We start from the raw sequence: 20,212 nt of genomic DNA, 5'->3' as shown, positions 1-20,212 counted from the left end.
TTCTTCTTCTTCTTCTTCTTCTTCTTCTTCTTCTTCTTCTTCTTCTTCTTCTCCTTCTCCTTCTCCTTCTCCTTCTCCTTCTCCTTCTCCTTCTTCTCCTTCTCCTTCTCCTTCTCCTTCTCCTTCTCCTTCTCCTTCTCCTTCTCCTTCTCCTTCTCCTTCTCCTTCTCCTTACAAAACCTATATATTAGGACTCGGCTCTGTTAGACACGATCCGGATCTCCTTAAATATTAAACGCATGGACACATCCTCACATTGACGGTGCCTTTTGAGAGCGTCTATCATGAACTTTTAAATATATTCGGACATTTGCTTTAAAGTTTCGAAAAGTTCACGTTACTATTTAAAGATTATTCCATTTATCGTATTGTAATTTCGTAAATACATTATTTATTTTGTAAATACACGATATTTCGTAAATACGAAAATACACTATGACGGGTCTCGCTATTGGCTTAATCAAGGCACGTGACGAAATATCAGAAGTTGTTTTTTTTTTTTGTTTTCTTTTAGCCGGCAAAACCTTTAGGACGGTGCTCTTGGACACATTTGTCCTTGTTGTTCTTAGAACCATCACTGGAAGATTATTGTTCTTTTCTTTATCGTTGTTGTTCTTCAGACCTTTACCAAACGAGGAGGAATCATCAATGAACTCGGACTCCACCTTTACTTCCAGAATAAAATCTGAAGAATAAAAACACATCCGATCCGATTTGTCTACATTCTACATTCGTCACGCAATTAGCTCGTCGATATAATAATAATAATAATATAATGCAAAAAAGTGCACGGTTAACCCAAATAAACTCCCTCCCAGCTGCGTTTCACCCTCCGCAACTCGTCCCGATGAACCAGGGGCCCCGCTCGCGACGGAGCGCGATATTTAGAGTTTTGCGTCGCAGTCGCCGTGCTTCAGTGATCGAGTGAAATCTGTTTCGGTGATCTACTACAATCTACATTGACTGAAATCCTCTTCGGTGATCTACTACAATCTACATCGACTGAGATCCTCTTCCGTGATCTACTACAATCTACATCGACTGAAATCTGTTTCGGTAATCTACTACAATCTACATCGATTGAAATCTGTTTCGGTGATCTACTACAATCTACATCGACTGAAATCTGTTTCGGTGATCTACTACAATCTACATCGATTGAAATCTGTTTCGGTGATCTACTACAATCTACATCGATTGAAATCTGTTTCGGTGATCCACTACAATCTACATCGATTGAAATTTGTTTCGGTGATCTACAACAATCTACATCGAGTGAAATCTGTTTCGGTAATCTACTACAATCTACATCGACTGAAATCTGTTTCGGTGATCTACTACAATCTACATCGATTGAAATTTGTTTAGGTGATCTACTACAATCTGCATCGACTGAAATCTGTTTCGGTAATCTACTACAATCCACATCGATTAAAATCTGTTTCGGTGATCTACTACAATCCACATCGATTAAAATCTGTTTCGGTGATCCATGACAATCTACATCGAGTGAAATATGTTTCGGTGATCTACTACAATCTACATCAACTGAAATCTGTTTCGGTGATCGACGAGAATCTACGTTGACTGAAATCCTCTTCGGTGATCTACAACAATCTACATCGAGTGAAATCTGTTTCGGTGATCTACTACAATCTACATCGACTGAAATCTGTTTCGGTAATCTACTACAATCTACATCGATTGAAATCTGTTTCGGTGATCTACTACAATCTACATCGACTGAAATCTGTTTCGGTAATCTACTACAATCTACATCGATTGAAATCTGTTTCGGTGATCCACTACAATCTACATCGATTGAAATTTGTTTCGGTGATCTACTACAATCTACATCGATTGAAATCTGTTTCGGTGATCTACTACAATCTACATCGACTGAAATCTGTTTCGGTAATCTACTACAATCTACATCGATTGAAATCTGTTTCAGTGATCCACTACAATCTACATCGATTGAAATTTGTTTCGGTGATCTACAACAATCTACATCGAGTGAAATCTGTTTCGGTAATCTACTACAATCTACATCGACTGAAATCTGTTTCGGTGATCTACTACAATCTACATCGATTGTAATTTGTTTCGGTGATCTACTACAATCTGCATCGACTGAAATCTGTTTCGGTAATCTACTACAATCCACATCGATTAAAATCTGTTTCGGTGATCTACTACAATCCACATCGATTAAAATCTGTTTCGGTGATCCATGACAATCTACATCGACTGAAATCTGTTTCGGTGATCTACTACAATCTACATGAAGTGGAATCTGTTTTGGTGATCTACTACAATCTACATCGAGTGAAATATGTTTCGGTGATCTACTACAATCTACATCGACTGAAATCTGTTTCGGTGATCGACGAGAATCTACGTTGACTGAAATCCTCTTCGGTGATCTACAACAATCTACATCGATTGAAATCTGTTTCGGTGATCTACTACAATCTACATCGACTGAAATCTGTTTCGGTGATCTACTACAATCTACATCGACTGAAATCTGTTTCGGTGATCTACTACAATCTACATCAACTGAAATCTGTTTCGGTAATCTACTACAATCTACATCGATTGAAATCTGTTTCGGTGATCCACTACAATCTACATCGATTGAAATTTGTTTCGGTGATCTACAACAATCTACATCGAGTGAAATCTGTTTCGGTGATCTACTACAATCTACATCGAGTGAAATCTGTTTTGGTAATCTACTACAATCTGCATCGACTGAAATCTGTTTCGGTAATCTACTACAATCTACATCGATTGAAATCTGTTTCGGTGATCGACGAGAATCTACGTTGACTGAAATCCTCTTCGGTGATCTACAACAATCTACATCGAGTGAAATCTGTTTCGGTGATCTACTACAATCTACATCGAGTGAAATCTGTTTCGGTGATCTACTACAATCTACATCGATTGAAATCTGTTTCGGTGATCTACTACAATCTACATCGACTGAAATCTGTTTCGGTGATCTACTACAATCTACATCGACTGAAATCTGTTTCGGTGATCTACTACAATCTACATCAACTGAAATCTGTTTCGGTAATCTACTACAATCTACATCGATTGAAATCTGTTTCGGTGATCCACTACAATCTACATCGATTGAAATTTGTTTCGGTGATCTACAACAATCTACATCGAGTGAAATCTGTTTCGGTGATCTACTACAATCTACATCGAGTGAAATCTGTTTTGGTAATCTACTACAATCTGCATCGACTGAAATCTGTTTCGGTAATCTACTACAATCTACATCGACTGAAATCTGTTTCGGTGATCTACTACAATCTACATCGACTGAAATCTGTTTCGGTGATCTACTACAATCTACATCAACTGAAATCTGTTTCGGTAATCTACTACAATCTACATCGATTGAAATCTGTTTCGGTGATCCACTACAATCTACATCGATTGAAATTTGTTTCGGTGATCTACAACAATCTACATCGAGTGAAATCTGTTTCGGTGATCTACTACAATCTACATCGAGTGAAATCTGTTTTGGTAATCTACTACAATCTGCATCGACTGAAATCTGTTTCGGTAATCTACTACAATCTACAGCGATTGAAATCTGTTTCGGTGATCCACTACAATCAACATCGATTGAAATTTGTTTCGGTGATCTACTACAATCTACATCGACTGAAATCTGTTTCGGTGATCTACTACAATCTACATCGACTGAAATCTGTTTCGGTGATCCACTACAATCTACATCGATTGAAATTTGTTTCGGTGATCTACAACAATCTACATCGATTGAAATTTGTTTCGGTGATCTACTACAATCTACATCGACTGAAATCTGTTTCGGTGATCTACTACAATCTACATCGATTGAAATTTGTTTCGGTGATCTACTACAATCTGCATCGACTGAAATCTGTTTCGGTAATCTACTACAATCTACATCGATTAAAATCTGTTTCGGTGATCTACTACAATCCACATCGATTAAAATCTGTTTCGGTGATCTACTACAATCCACATCGATTAAAATCTGTTTCGGTGATCCATGACAATCTACATCGACTGAAATCTGTTTCGGTGATCTACTACAATCTACATGAAGTGGAATCTGTTTTGGTGATCTACTACAATCTACATCGAGTGAAATATGTTTCGGTGATCTACTACAATCTACATCGACTGAAATCTGTTTCGGTGATCGACGAGAATCTACGTTGACTGAAATCCTCTTCGGTGATCTACAACAATCTACATCGAGTGAAATCTGTTTCGGTGATCTACTACAATCTACATCGACTGAAATCTGTTTCGGTGATCTACTACAATCTACATCGATTGAAATCTGTTTCGGTGATCTACTACAATCTACATCGACTGAAATCTGTTTCGGTAATCTACTACAATCTACATCGATTGAAATCTGTTTCGGTGATCCACTACAATCTACATCGATTGAAATTTGTTTCGGTGATCTACAACAATCTACATCGACTGAAATCTGTTTCGGTAATCTACTACAATCTACATCGATTGAAATCTGTTTCGGTGATCTACTACAATCTACATCGACTGAAATCTGTTTCGGTAATCTACTACAATCTACATCGATTGAAATCTGTTTCGGTGATCCACTACAATCTACATCGATTGAAATTTGTTTCGGTGATCTACAACAATCTACATCGAGTGAAATCTGTTTTGGTGATCTACTACAATCTACATCGAGTGAAATCTGTTTTGGTAATCTACTACAATCTGCATCGACTGAAATCTGTTTCGGTAATCTACTACAATCCACATCGATTAAAATCTGTTTCGGTGATCTACTACAATCCACATCGATTAAAATCTGTTTCGGTGATCCATGACAATCTACATCGACTGAAATCTGTTTCGGTGATCTACTACAATCTACATGAAGTGGAATCTGTTTTGGTAATCTACTACAATCTACATCGAGTGAAATATGTTTCGGTGATTTACTACAATCTACATCGACTGAAATCTGTTTCGGTGATCGACGAGAATCTACGTTGACTGAAATCCTCTTCGGTGATCTACAACAATCTACATCGAGTGAAATCTGTTTCGATGATCTACAACAATCTACATCGAGTGAAATCTGTTTCGGTGATCTACTACAATCTACATCAAGTGAAATCTGTTTCGGTGATCTACTACAATCTACATCGAGTGAAATCTGTTTTGGTGATCTACTACAATCTACATCGAGTGAAATCTGTTTCGGTGATCTACTACAATCTACATCAAGTGAAATCTGTTTCGGTGATCTACAACAATCTACATCGAGTGAAATCTGTTTCGGTGATCTACTACAATCTACATCGAGTGAAATCTGTTTCAGTGATCTACGACAATCTACATCGAGTGAAATCTGTTTCGGTGATCTACTACAATCTACATCGAGTGAAATCTGTTTCAGTGATCTACTACAACCTACATCGACTGAAATCTGTTTCGGTGATCTACTACAATCTACATGAAGTGGAATCTGTTTCGGTGATCTACTACAATCTACATGAAGTGGAATCTGTTTCGGTGATCTACTACAATCTACATCGACTGAAATCTGTTTTGGTGATCTATTACAATCTACTACAAACACCCTTGACTGCTAATGTCTGTATATAAATCGATGTTGAATAAATCCACACGATGATTCATCGTCCGATCAACAACACAACCCGTCATTCGTGAATGGAGGAAACCACGTGTGTCACGGTGGGACATTTCCGCACAGGAACCATAACAGGACGATGTGTGGAGACACAGCACGTACCGTGTCCCGACTCGTGACCCTCGGGTGGAGCGATCCTGGACCCGCAGTCCATGTGAGAACCTTCCGGACCGAGCACGTTCCTTCCATCCGAGATACTCGTGGATCCCGGAGGGTTCTCTCTGTGCTCCTCACTGAAGAAATCTCGATTCATGGCGCACAGTACAGTACAGTACAGTACAGTACAGTACAGTACAGTACAGTACAGTACAGTACAGTACAGTACTGTGCAGTGCAGTGCAGTGTCGGGCAGATAACAACGTGTGAATGAAGAAACAACAATCACTCAACTGAAGCAATCCCTGAAAGAGAGTTCATTCATCAATTCCAATCCGCAGATTCGCCACAGATCGAGGATAACTGCTCCTGCAAGAGGGGGAAGAAAAATCTGTCTGTCTGTCTGTTTGTCTTCTATGCACGGGCACTGAAATGAGAGCGAGAGAAGAACCTTCAGAGTTTAGGCTTTATTCCATTTGATTGGAGCCGCTTCTGCGGGCACACCGGGGAATACAGGTTCAGCTAGGAGTACATAAGCAGTAACGTATACATGTGCAGTTAATCATTGCAGAATAAATCCGCGTAAGCACGGAGTTCGATATAATCTCCATTCTCACCAGTCAATGAGCACCTTCAGTCAACGAGCACCTTCAGTTAACGAGCATCAAGTGAACAGCCGATGTAAATGGCAATGCCCCGGGGACAACCACTCGTGCCGCGGAGACCTCCCCTTATACGCGAGACGCACAACATGTGATCCCGCGTCATGTCCCTCAATTCACCTCAATTCACCACATTCTCCCCACCTTTAAAATGTAACTAGGGGCCCAACTTACACACCATGATTGCTTTAGCACTATAGGAGTATACATTTCAAGCAACACGGACTAATAGATCTACAGAAGCATACATGCCAAGCAGTGATTATTTTGAGTTGTAGGAGCATGGAAATGAGCATCGATATATGATATAATGAGCATATAGGAGCATGAGCAGCGAGAATGCCGATAATCCCCTTTACAGATTGAGTCGTCGAGGGGGTTGTCGACGTCGACCTCTCCGGGAGTAAATGGCAGTTTCACTTGAGGGAGACTCCCGATCCTCTTGGTGAGCCTCGACTTGTGCCGGGGATGACTCCTCGATCGCTCTCGGGTGGAACGCGGCAGCCCCGTCGCCCGGTGGAGTTCCTGGGGGGGGAGCACCTGGGGAGGGGATGTCAGAAGGAGGAGTGCCAGAAGGTGGTGTACCTGCGGGAGGAGTACCTGAGGGAGCCAGATGGCGAACCGACACAGTGGTCTCCCTGCCATCCGGGAGCCTGACATGAGCATACTCTGGATTAGTGTCAATGAGTTCGACCCCCTCCACCAGGGGTTCATACTTGCTTTGTCGTACCGGGCGTTTCATGAACACTGTTCCGGGATGGGTCAGCCAGTTGGGCACCGTTTGACCGTCAACATAACGTCGCTGGTGAGTAAACATTCGTTCGTGAGGAGTTGCATTGGTGGACGTGCAGAGCAAAGAGCGTATGGAATTCAGAGCGTCGGGAAGAGTAACCTCCCACCGCTCGGGGCCCAGTCCTCTCGATTTCAGCGCCAGAGTTACGGCTTTCCAAATAACTCCATTATACCGTTCCACCTGCCCGTTTCCCTGTGGGTTGTAACCCGTCGTTCGACTAGTTGCTATGCGGAGCTCTAGTAGGAATTGTTTTAGCCCGGCCGACATGAAACACGGCCCTCTGTCTGAATGTATGTACGAAGGTTTCCCAAACATAGCGAAGAGGTCAGAGAGACATCTCACGACAGTGCCCGAGGTCATATCCGAGCACGGAAATGCGAAAGGGAACCTTGAATATTCATCAACAACGGTGAATATGTATCTGTTGTCTGTCTCGGTCGGCAGGGGCCCTTTGAAGTCAATGTTTAGTCTCTCGAAGGGGGAAGTGGCCTTGATCAGTCTGCCAGATGCCGCGCCATAGAATCTGGGTTTTAGTTCAGCACAAACAGGGCATGAAGCATTCATTTGTTTAATATCTTCAACAGAATAGGGAAGATTTTGTCTGCGCACGAAATGTGCCATTCTGGTTACCCCCGGGTGGCACAGAGACACATGGAGGTCTTGCAAAGCCTGACTGATTGTTGCCGAACTGTAGACCCAAGAGAAGGTATCTGCAGCAGGGTTTTTCCCTCCCGGGCCGGTAAACAATGTCGTAACTATAGCAAGCTCGGTCTATCCGCCATCTCATAATTTTTTCATTCTTAATTTTCCCGTTATTTTTCCCATCAAACATGAATGCCACGGATCGTTGGTCCGTAACGAGCGTGAAGTGGTTTCCCAGTAAATAATGTCTCCATTTCCACAGCGCTTCGACGATGGCGTACGCTTCCTTCTCTATCGCTGAGTGTCTCTGCTCGCTTCCAGAAAGAGTTCTCGAGAAGAACGCGACCGGCCGCCCAGACTGATTAAGTGTAGCAGCTATCGCGTGATCTGAAGCGTCGGTTTCCACCACAAAGGGCACCGAGCTATCGATCGATAAAACCACGGACTTACTGATATCATCCTTGAGGTTGTGGAAAGCTCTTACAACAGCGGCATCTGGTGGAAAGTTTTTGCAATGCACTAGGGGATGTATTTTCTCGGAGTATTGCGAAATCCATCTTGCATAGTAAGCGAACATGCCGATCACCCGGCGCATTGCCTGCAGGTCCTGAGGTGGTGGTAGCTCACGAAGTGGGCGCAATCGTTCAGGATCAGGCTTAATTGTGCCGTCGGCTATTGTGTAGCCGAGAAGGTCAATTGACCTTGCCGAGAATACGCATTTCTCGTAGTTGAGAGTCAGATTATATTTTCTAGCAATGCTCAAGAATCTGTCCAGATTCATATCATGTTCCCCCTGATCCCTACCGCACACTGTGACATTGTCCACGTAAACAAAAGTGTCTTTGAGGTTTTCATCTGAGATGATGTCGTCCATAACCCGTTGGAAGCAAGCTACCCCATTCGTGACACCGAAAGGTATTCTCCTGAATTGGTAGAGGCGCCTCCCTGCCTGGAATGCGGTGTAAGGTTTGTCTTCCTCTCGGATGGGAATTTGATGATAGGCGCTTCGCAAGTCGATGGTACTGAATACCTTATAATTGGCCACGCGTTCGACCATCTCGTCTATGCGCGGCAGGGGGTAGGCATCGAGTTGGGTAAAGCGATTGACCGTTTGGGAATAATCGACAACCATTCGTTTCTTATGGTTCTGACTGCTGGTTACTAACACCTGTGCGCGCCATGGCGAATCGCTCGGTTCTATAATTCCTTCTTCCAGTAATCGCTTGATTTCTGAGGTGATGAAATTCATATCAGCAGTGGTATATCGCCGCGATTTGATCGCTATCGGTTTGCAGACCGGCGACAAGTTAGCGAACAGCTGGGGGGACGTCACCTCCGCGGTGGTCAACGCATTTAAAATTAGACGAGGCTTGCTTCCTCCAAAGGGTATTTCGACGCTCGTGTGCTGCTTGAGGACATTATGACCCAGAATTACGTCTGCGCACAAATCACGAAGCACCAGTACCCTTACATCCCGATGCGTGTATCCTTTTACGTCCAATTCAACATTGCAGTACCCTCGTACGCGGGATTGTAGTGAGGTGGCGGCCATGCATACCGTATTGTCTGTCGGGTGGATTATCCATTTCCTGCCCTTCACTAGCGAGCTGTTGACGAAACTTTCAGAGCTACCGGTATCAATCAGTGCCTCAGCCATATGCCCGTTAATTAAATGTACGTTGATGATAGCCTTGGATAGATTCCCCGGGGAGGCTGCAGTTAATTTATTTTGTGAGTAGAGAGCCGCAGAAGTGGGTTTATTTCTCCTTAGAGTAGATTTACATACCCTGGCATAATGCCCTTTCTTGTCGCAATTCATGCATGTGGCATCTCTGGCGGGACATTTTTGACGAGGGTGCCTTTTGTACCCACAAAGAAGCATTTACCAACCGGAGCAGTTGCTGAGGAGTTTGACGTGGCCTGGGTATCCGGCTCCTCGGGTGTTTCTCCATCCCCTATGTCTGGCTGTGTCTGTGCCAGTGGGGTTCCTTGGGTTCCCATCGTAGCAGCGTTCATTAGCAGCATCGGTGTCCCAAATGACTCAGATTGCTGCTGAGCCGTATCCATCGCTCGTGCCTGATCGACTACCTTGTCAAGAGTGGGTTGCGCTTTCTCTAGTAAGCGTTGCCGTATGTGGGCTGATCTGAGTCCTTGGATGAATGCCTCCCGTGTGGCTTCCTTTCGGTGTTCCTCGGCGCTTACGGCCCGGAAGCTGCCGTCTTTTCCCAGCTGATTCAGAGCTTGCAGGAACTGATCGATTGTCTCCCCGGCTGCTTGCTTGCGTGTGTTGAGAAGATGTCGTATGTATACCTCGTTCTTGGGCTTCACGTAGAGCGCTTGCAGCACGTCGATCGCTGCTTCGTAAGTGTCGCACTCCGAGAAGAGCCTGTACACGCCGGGCGAGACATGATTCACGAGAGCGGCAAATTTGTCAGCTCCCTCCTCGATGATGGTCAGATAGTGTGAGAAGGAACGGAACCAATGCGACCATTTCATTTCTGCGTCAGTCGCGTTTGGGTCTGCGTTGAACCTCTCTGGTTTGTAGATCTTGTCCATCGTTGGTTGAGAGAGCCGAGAAAACCAAATGGAATAAATTGGAATGAGAGCGAGAGAAGAACCTTCAGAGTTTAGGCTTTATTCCATTTGATTGGAGCCGCTTCTGCGGGCACACCGGGGAATACAGGTTCAGCTAGGAGTACATAAGCAGTAACGTATACATGTGCGATTAATCATTGCAGACTAAATCCGCGTAAGCACGGAGTTCGATATAATCTCCATTCTCACCAGTCAATGAGCACCTTCAGTCAACGAGCACCAAGTGAACAGCCGATGTAAATGGCAATGCCCCGGGGACAATCACCCCGTGCCGCGGAGACCTCCCCTTATACGCGAGACGCACAACATGTGATCCCGCGTCATGTCCCTCAATTCACCTCAATTCACCACAGGCACATTTTTTAAATGACAAACTCCAAACTCGAGGAACAAATCCAACTTTGTGTGCGGGGTGACATCGGCTATGTGGCCACAGCCTCACGCTGAGCTGTGGGGGTCACGGAGGGTTCAATTCTCGATGTAAATGTGGCCCGTGTAGCGCCACCTCGTGGTGTTGACAGCGAGTTTTACAATCCCCTATTGTCCTTTGGCTACAAAGTGTGACCTATTCCCGTTTCTCTTCCCTCACAAATTCGAATTTCAAATCTATATTCAGAAAAATATGGACAAATGGGTGCTCACTAAATAACACTAGTTCTCTTTGTTAATCCAGTTGGCGATTTATTGCAACTTCAACAATGAACAAGGTCTTAAAGATACCAGTACGTGCCCACAAAAAAAAATAATAATAAAAAAATTAAATGAATAAATATTCAAACCGCGAGCAAGAAACAACAACCACACAGGCCGTTTCTTCGCTCTCGCGTGCCCGTACGTGCGTGGCCCGGAAGTTCGCATATCGCAGTTACGATTATTCGCAATTTAGTTTTAATGGCCAATTATTAAATTAGCGCCAACGTATTTTGCCTTTTCGCAATGTCGGTGCAAGGAAAAATAAAAAGAGAAGAGAAGAGAGGAACAAAAAAAAATTACTTCCTGGTTCGGAGCACACCAGCACTCTGATGTTACCAAAATTTATGCACCGTCTAAAATGAAAATGATCATAACTTGGGGCATTGTGTTAAGCTATAAATGCGCATAAGATATCGATAAATTATTAGAATACACAAAGTCATCACTCTCCGGAAGCCCGTACGTTGTAATCTGTAATGGGGAAAGCGGCTGAGGTTCTCTTCCCCATCAGCCACGCCCACGCAGCCACGTGTCTTGTCATTGGTTGGTAAATAAATGGCCATAACTTGGGAACCACTTGTCCGATTAATATCAAACCTTGAAAAGGCACATCCTCAGGTCCCCAGCAATATACCTGGCAAGTTTCAATCAGATCAGACCAGTGGTTGTCGAGAAACAGCGGTCACACACACACACACACACACACACACACACACACACACACACACACACACACACACACACACACACACACACACACACACACACACACACACACACACACACATACACACACACACACACTGCTGGAATTATAGATAGATAAGAATGAACATGATGATTAAGAATCTTCTATCCCCCCAAGTCTTTCGGTATGACAAACACTGAGAACATGAAGAATATATGTAACTAGCTTTAAAGCCAATTGAAAAACTGAACCAGAAACCAAACGCAATGTCAGTAATGGTCGATGCCATAATCACATGTCGTAGTCAGAATGCCAGGCATGCTTGCTCGTCCTTCGGCCGGACCGTCTGGGTGCAGCAGCCGGTTGGCGAAGCGCAGGGTGTTTGGCAACCATCTTGGGTTTGGGACTGCCGACCTGAGGAGGTGATATTGGGGGCGCTGCGCCGATATGCCGAGTTACCTGTGACGACTTAGCCATAGATGGGGTTGTAGCATCATCAAAGAGCTGACGGCGGCCAGGAGGGCTTCGGTTGACCCTGGGTGATTCAACAGGAAATGTAGCAGGTGGCTGCTGTGGAGTGGCGTCAGAGTTGACAGTGGGATGTTGCGGTGGCATTGGACTAGTAATGGATGGGCCATAAGCCCCATTGTGACTGGTCGGGTTTGTGGTGTGCATGATGTTCCGCCAAACCATCGGTCTCTGCACTCCAATATCACCATCGATCGTCAATCTTGGTGGCGGTGTTAGCGCAGGAATGTACTTTTGCAGGAATTTCCTATTGCGCAGAGTAACCCTTCCTGAACCGTCAACTTTCACCACATATTGGTCAAACTGGCAAACCTCGATGATGATGCCGGTTTTGTCCCATTTGAGGGGGTGTGGCCCGGTCTGATTCTGGACGCGAACACGGTCGCCGACAACAAGGGGCATGAGTCTCTTGGTATGTTCAGACCGGCGCTCAGCGTCTTTCATGTGGAGGTTGCGGAGCGCTTCCTCCCGAGCCGCCAGTCTCGTGCCAAGTGTTATGAGGTTTGTATCTGCCAGGCGGTATTGGGATGAAGTCTCGAATTGGATGGCCGAAAATGCACATCGCTGGAGAGAATTTCAGGTCTCTGTCTGGGGTATTTCTATACTGGAGCATGGCACGTTGGAACGCATCGGTATTAGGGCTAGTGGTGTCCATGATAAGATGCTTCATAGTCTTGACACCAACTTCAGAATGGCAGTTGCTATGTGGATAAGCTACTGAGGAGAGTCGATGATGTACACCCCAGTCCTTGAGGAATTGACGTGTCGCGACGGCTGTGAATTCAGGACCACCAACGGAAGCTAATTCATCAGGAATACCAAATGTGACAAAGGTACGTCTTAGGCAAGCGATGAGTCCATCTGCACCATGTGAGGCTCTCTCAACTATTGGCCAGTTAGAATACCGGTCAACCACCACCAAGTAGTTGCATCCTTTGTAGTGGAAGTAGTCGGCACACATACATTGGAATGGATAATCTGGAGGTATCGGGGGAGTGGGTGGCGCACTTGGATTGGAGGGCGCAATCCGATTACAACGGTAGCACCCAGCACGAAGGGCCGCAATGGCAGGGGCGATGCCAGGCCAAAAGATGGAGGACTCTGCTCTCACAGTCATAGAGGTTACCCCTTGATGGGCAGCGTGCAGAGCGGCTAACACCTCGTCCCTGAGAGACGGTGGTATAAGGACACGATCCTTGTAGAGTATGACACCATCAACTGCATGTAGACTATCTCGAAACTGGAAGTACTCGTGTAGGGATCCAGGGAGCTGATGACGGAATTCAGGGATACCTGACTCGATAAGGTCAACAAGGCTCTGCATGTTATTGTCACTGACGAAGGATTTTAATGTAAACGTGATGTGACGAAGGCTTTCAAAAGCTGAACAACATCATCAACAGAATCACTGACATTTTGCATTTTGTGCTTCCTTGACAGGTATATGGCAAGTTTTGCCTCAGAACACAAATAGTTGGCTAAAAGGCACTCACTTTTGCATCGGTAGGAAATACTGTTGTGGGGCCAGGTCTCGGTGGCGAGCACAACCGCTAGGGGGAGCAGTAGAGTCAGCTCCACCAAACACCCGGAATTTAGGTCGTACCTTTCAGATAAATCCGAAAGGTCACGGGTCCGTAATCGGACCAAAGATCGCCAATAGGTCGACCATGTGGGGTAGGGTCAATTGCCAATTTCAACATACCTAATTACCCACGTCGTCAAACTACCGGGGAAATTCACCCTCGGCAGGAGCTGCACGATCCGGGCCGTTATCGAGCCGGATTTAAGTCGTACCCAAAGCGGAACCCTATACCAGAGTACCAGAACCCTGCCGGCCAATTGCACGATTATGGCAACAATGAGGCCTCCTAATTCCCGTTCGCAGCTGTTAGATGTTTTGCAAGATCCACGAACTCGAGCCACCGTCCGAGGCCTGCAGGTCACCAATGATGCAGCAGAGAGAGGAGTGGCACTGATACAAAAACTACAAGCCCGAACCGAAGACGAGCAGCAGAAGCAGTTCCTCCTCAAAGTTGTTCATCATAACCGCAAGACCATCAAGAGAACAAAGGCTGGAGTGACTGCGAAGTTCCCTCCTGCTCCTTGAGCCCAACGATTTGATTGCCCTGCTCTACTTGCATAATTGTTCTACATTTCTTTTTCATACATTTTTTTGTTAATTTTCAGTTCAATAAACGTTCGTTGCAATTTTTTGTCTTCTCCTCCATTTGATTTTTTTCGAAGTTTCACTTGAAATGTGGAATCTTGTCCAACTGTGGGACCAGTAAATATTGACAAATCAAACCAAATATTTGCCTAAAATATTTATGGGTCATAAGAAACAAGGGGACACCCCTTCTGACAATTTTCAACAAATTTCATTTTTTTATCACCATGAGTGAAACACCCGAAGATATATATACATATATATATATACATATATATATACATATATATATATATATACATATATATATATATATACATATATATATATATATATATATATATATACATATATACATATATATATATATATACATATATATATATATACATATATACATATATATATATATATACATATACATATATATATATATATACATATACATATATATATATATATACATATATATATATATACATATATATACATATATATATATATATATACATATATATATATATATATATATACATATATATATATATACATATATATATATATATATATATATATATATATACATATATATACATATATATATATATATATACATATATATATATATATATATATACATATATATATATATATATATATATATATATATATATATATATATATATATATATATATATACATACATATATATATATATATATATATATATATATATATATATATATATATATATATATATATATATATATATATATATATATATATATATATATATATATATATATATATATATATATATATATATATATATGTATATATATATATATATATATATATATATATATATATATATATATATATTGTTGCGGATTCGCGCCCGCCGGCGTGCGAACGGCCACGTAACTCGAATCGCGGCACGTCGCCCACCAGACGGACAATCCCGTCGTGACCCTCTCGGACTAACGCCGGGAACTAGTCACGGGTGGAACTAGTCAAAATTGAACGGGGGCTGGTGAACAGGGGCAGTGGGCATGGCATGGCAAAGGCAGCAGGCAAACACAGCCCGCAGAAGAAGGCCGCTGCAGGCAAACACAGCCGGCAGACGAACTGGCCGGCACAGGCCTTGCAGAAAACAGCTGCAGACGATCCGGCCGGCACAGGCCTTGCAGCACAGCAGCTGCAGCCGATCCAGCCGGCACAGGCCTTGCAGCAAAACACTGCCAGCCGATGAAGTTGGCCGGCACATGCCTTGAAGCAAAACAACAGCTGCCGATGAAGTGGGCGGCACAGGCCTTGAAGCAAAACACGGCCAGCCGATGAAGTTGGCCAGCCTTTGCCGTTCAGTGGAGGTTGGTGGAGGGAGTGCGGTGGTGCTGGCCACTCGGAAGGCGGGCTCGGACCTACCCTACGGTCTCCCTCCCAACCTATCACCTTTGCCTGTCACTGTCTATACCCACTCCCTTAATTTGTCAAACCCCAATTTAGCCCCAACTTTTTATTTTTTTATTTTTTTTACTTCCCCACTATAAATCGTCCCCTAACCCCCTTTATCGTCCTTGTTCGGCTAACCTATCCTGTCACCTAGCCTACTCCCAACCCCTACGTTCCCTTCCCGGAGGGGAACAAGGGAGAGCTAGCGTCCTGTGTCGAGGCCCAACGAAGCCTCAGGATGGCCTCCCCAGACTTCAGCGATCTAACCCAAAGTGGGTCCAGCGGCCCACAACGAGAGCGAGTGGATGGATGGTGCGGAGGGGTACACTTCCTAATCTACCCTATCCATTTAACTGTTAAACTACCCCGGGGCTTTCAACAAGCGCCTCTCGCTTAAACTATTGGTTCTAACAACCCAGATTCCCGTCGCCTGTGTTGGTGTCCTCACAATTTCGGGCCTCGCCCCCCAATTTTCTCTCCGTGCCCTCACACGGTCTCATGGCTGGGACACGTGGCCCCCTTTGGCAGGCACGACCCTCTGCCGAATCTCCCGCTATGGCACCCCCGGGCACTACACTGCCTCCGAGCCTACCAGCTCTCTAACACCGGGGAGTGCCCCCCATGGCACCTCCCCTGAAACGCACACGTGGCAGGCTGGCTTCCCAGGCCCCTTTCCGAGGGTCACCCGTGCCCACAACACTGCCCACGCGGCTAATGGCGCCCCGGGCCCCCGCACCAAGCAGGCGCACCCGTGCCCACTACGCTATCCCGGCCCCCCATGGGCCCTTGGCCTACCACGGCCGACTAGCCTGGTGCCCGGGGTACCCACTCAGCGATACTCACTTTTCGCAGCCACGCTCCCAGCCCGTCAACAAGGCTCCTGCACCCCTCCAAATGGGTTTCGAGCCTACACACCCACCAACAACAAAACAACCTCCATTTTTGTTAATTTGACTAACCCAGCTAACTCACTCTACACTGACCCCGGGGTCCCTTGGGCGGGAGTCACTCCTCCCCCCAATCACTCATCGCACCATGCATTCCCCATTCGCTCCATTCACACAGACCCGCTGGCCTCACTCACTCATCATGTACTCACCTCACAACTCTTCAACACACACACCGCTGAACTCTGCCATCCTTCTAACTACATCCCCTAACTAACTCGTGCTCCCACGTCGTCCCTTACACTATAGCACGTTCCATTTAACCTACGTAGCTAAACTACGTCCCCGCTACACATCCACAAGTCTGTCACTGTCTCCAAATAATCCCATTAATCAATTTCCCAACCTAAATCTCGCTACAATCCCTCTAACTAATCCATTCCACGGACTCCATGAGGACTTACCCCTGCCCCATGAAGTCGGTCTAACTAAGCTATCCCTTCCCCCTAACTAGTTTCCATCCTGTGCCCTGGGTCAAGGGGGTCTTCCACCCCTTGCCCAGGAATCCTGTGCACCCGAAAGTGAGGCTTGCTTTTTTTTTTCCCATGCGCATCACCAGCGCGGCAACTCACAGCTCGCGCACTTTGAACCTGTCCGTGACGTCATGCAGCTGCACATGTACTTCGTCCCTCCCTGGACGGTACCATCCGGCAGGGATACCCCTCTTGCCGGATTCCAACCCCGCGTGCAGCCATGACGTCACCGTGCGCATAAAAAAAAACACAAGCCCCACGTCTCGAGGGGTTCCCCACGCGAACACATGTGCTTTGCCCGTTGTAGCTTAACACACACGATCGCGTGGAGAACCCGTCCGGTCCAAATCCATAATCCTGCCTAAACTTTGTCCGTCCGCGGGATCGGCAAATCCACCGCGTGCGTTTCCGGACCGGGACTTCACTCTCGCAAGCGAGCACGTGGGGGCCTCGTGCGTTGCACAGCACGGACCTCGTGCTCGCGGCTGGGCGAACCCGGCACGGTCCCCGAAACAACTACAGCCGCTACTCGGCTTTCTTTCCTCACATGTCGCAGTCTCCGTCGTCGCCATTCGACCCACGCACACCTGCGTGTTACGACGCTAACACACCTCACCATTACATTCACCCCGGGAGACGCGGCTGCATGTTCACACATGCCGACCGACATCTCCCTTACATACCGCTCTCTCACACACACGGTCTCCCTTGCACTCGGCCGTTCTCTCACGCATGCCATCTCCCTCGCATACGCGGCCCCACTCACTCGCGGCCTTCCACTCACTCGTGCCATTTCCCTCACACAAACCATACCACTCACACACGCGGGGGAACTCACCCGCGGTGCCTCATCCACACACCGTGCCTCACTCACACACGCGGGGGCACTCACCCGCGGTGCCTCACTCATACTGGCCGTTTCACTCACACACACGGCGACACTCACACACGGTGCCTCATCCACTTGCGGTGCCCCTTTTACACACGGCGTGCTGGGAAGCACGTACTCCGGCACAATCGCCACCACACCACTCACACACGGGGTCGCTTCCACACACGGGGACGCACTCACACCTTGCACCACACACACAGGGACAACCACACTGGGGATTCGTGTCCCCACAAGGGTCTCCGGGGCCTCTATACCCCCCAAGCTCGGCGTGCACCTGTCCACAGCACCCGTCCCCTCAACCTCGCAAAGCACGACCGAACCCACCTGGTCGTGACTCGCCTCAAGGGGGCATACTCCCTCCCCTCGTTCCTGGAGGAGGCTATCCAGCTGCTCGCACCGGGCCTTCACCCAGTCTGCGAGCTCACCTCCATTATCCTCCACTACCTCCGTGTGTGTGTGTGCGTCACTTACCCCGTCTTCATCGTGTAGTCTTCCCTCTATCGTTCCCATCTCCCGTGTCTCTGCCAACCCGGTCACCTCTTCACCCTTTACCTCCCTTGTCTCAACTATTTTTATTTCCTTTGTCGTCACCTCGTGTCTCGTCTCACACGTTTTGGTCTCCCCATTTAATTCTTCCCTTTCGGTCACCGTCACGACCCTCGCCCAACACGTCCCCCGAATTATTTTTTCACCCGCCTCCACCGCGGGCCTATCAGCCGTTGCACCCCCTCCCAGCTCGTTCGCTCCGACACGTGGAGTCGCCATTTTGAGCTCCCTGCTAACGGCCTTCATGCCCGCCTGCAGGCATCGGCCCATGTTCTGCGTCTCACCCCGGAGCTTTTTCGTTTCTTCCTTCATGTTTGTTTCCATTCCGTTTATTTGCTTGTTCATGCCTTTCATTTCGTTTTTCAAATCCGCATTCATCTTTGCCAGCATGGTGAATAGCTGGGCCATGTCGGGTGCGCTTGGGTGAGCCGTTTCGGCAGGGATCGGGGAAGGGTTTTGGTGGAGAGGGGGAGGGAGGTGTCATACACCGCGGCCGCTGCCGCACCTATTTCGGGCTCCGGGTTCAGTTGGACGAGTTCGTTTTCCTGTACAACCAACATTTCCTGCACGGGGATTCCATCCTGGACCATGGATTCTACACATTCTACATCCATTTCTAATACCCCCGGCTCCCGCTCGCCTTGAGACGCCATCTTGCTTCTCTTAAAGGGTTAATTTAGCTCGCTCGTAATTTGGAGGGAATCGGGGGTCGCTCGTCTCACCCCTGGACCGATTCCCGTGAATTTCGCTGGAGACAGGAGAGCCCGTTGTCCCGTTCTCCGATACCAGTGCCGCGAGGAGGGCGATGAGTTTATATCGCACGACCTGACACCAGTGTTGCGGATTCGCGCCCGCCGGCGTGCGGACGGCCACGTAACTCGAATCGCGGCACGTCGCCCACCGGACGGACAATCCCGTCGTGACCCTCTCGGACTAACGCCGGGAACTAGTCACGGGTGGACCTTTCGGTCTCACCACGATCGTGCCAATCGGCCCCCCGCGTGGGATAGGGTTGCTCGCCAAATTCGACCTACCTAAGTACCCACACGGAGGGTAGACCGGGCGATCGCACCTCGCCGCAGGTCGACTTCGGACACGGGCCACTTGAAGCGACCCGTTCCGTACTATCGGGATAACCGAGCGGTGTTATCGTCGGCCTCGACGGTTCGATTAATTATCGGGCGCTTTAGCCCACGACCAACCCTTTACGTGAAGTAAGATGGAGATTCAATAAAGGAAAAGACGAAGCGAAACGGGAAAACAGTTCCACAAAAAGCACATTTATTTCGCGATGAACGGAAAGCACACATATACAATTA

General features: G+C 46.5%; 1 protein-coding gene across 2 annotated transcripts in view; it reads right to left on the bottom strand.

The window, feature by feature from the left end:
- LOC147009331 (uncharacterized) overlaps nucleotides 1-20,212 on the bottom strand; it is a 77,323-nt gene that overhangs the window by 11,432 nt on the left and 45,679 nt on the right. The window contains exon 1 of one of the 2 annotated variants that reach the window (XM_085861827.1): nucleotides 5,822-6,086. The exons of the other annotated variant lie outside the window; for it this stretch is intronic. Within the exon in view, the coding sequence (XP_085717953.1) occupies nucleotides 5,822-5,972 (151 nt within the window). The 5' untranslated portion in view covers nucleotides 5,973-6,086. Of the gene's footprint in view, nucleotides 1-5,821; nucleotides 6,087-20,212 lie in introns of those variants that run through there. 2 annotated transcript variants of the gene reach the window in all.

Source organism: Eptatretus burgeri, chromosome 17 (assembly GCF_056783735.1).
Source record: "Eptatretus burgeri isolate ZD-2024b chromosome 17, Ebu_testis_v1, whole genome shotgun sequence".
NCBI classification, from domain to species: domain Eukaryota; kingdom Metazoa; phylum Chordata; class Myxini; order Myxiniformes; family Myxinidae; genus Eptatretus; species Eptatretus burgeri.
Note: the sequence above shows the minus strand (reverse complement) of the source record. Positions and strands in the feature narration are given on the sequence as shown.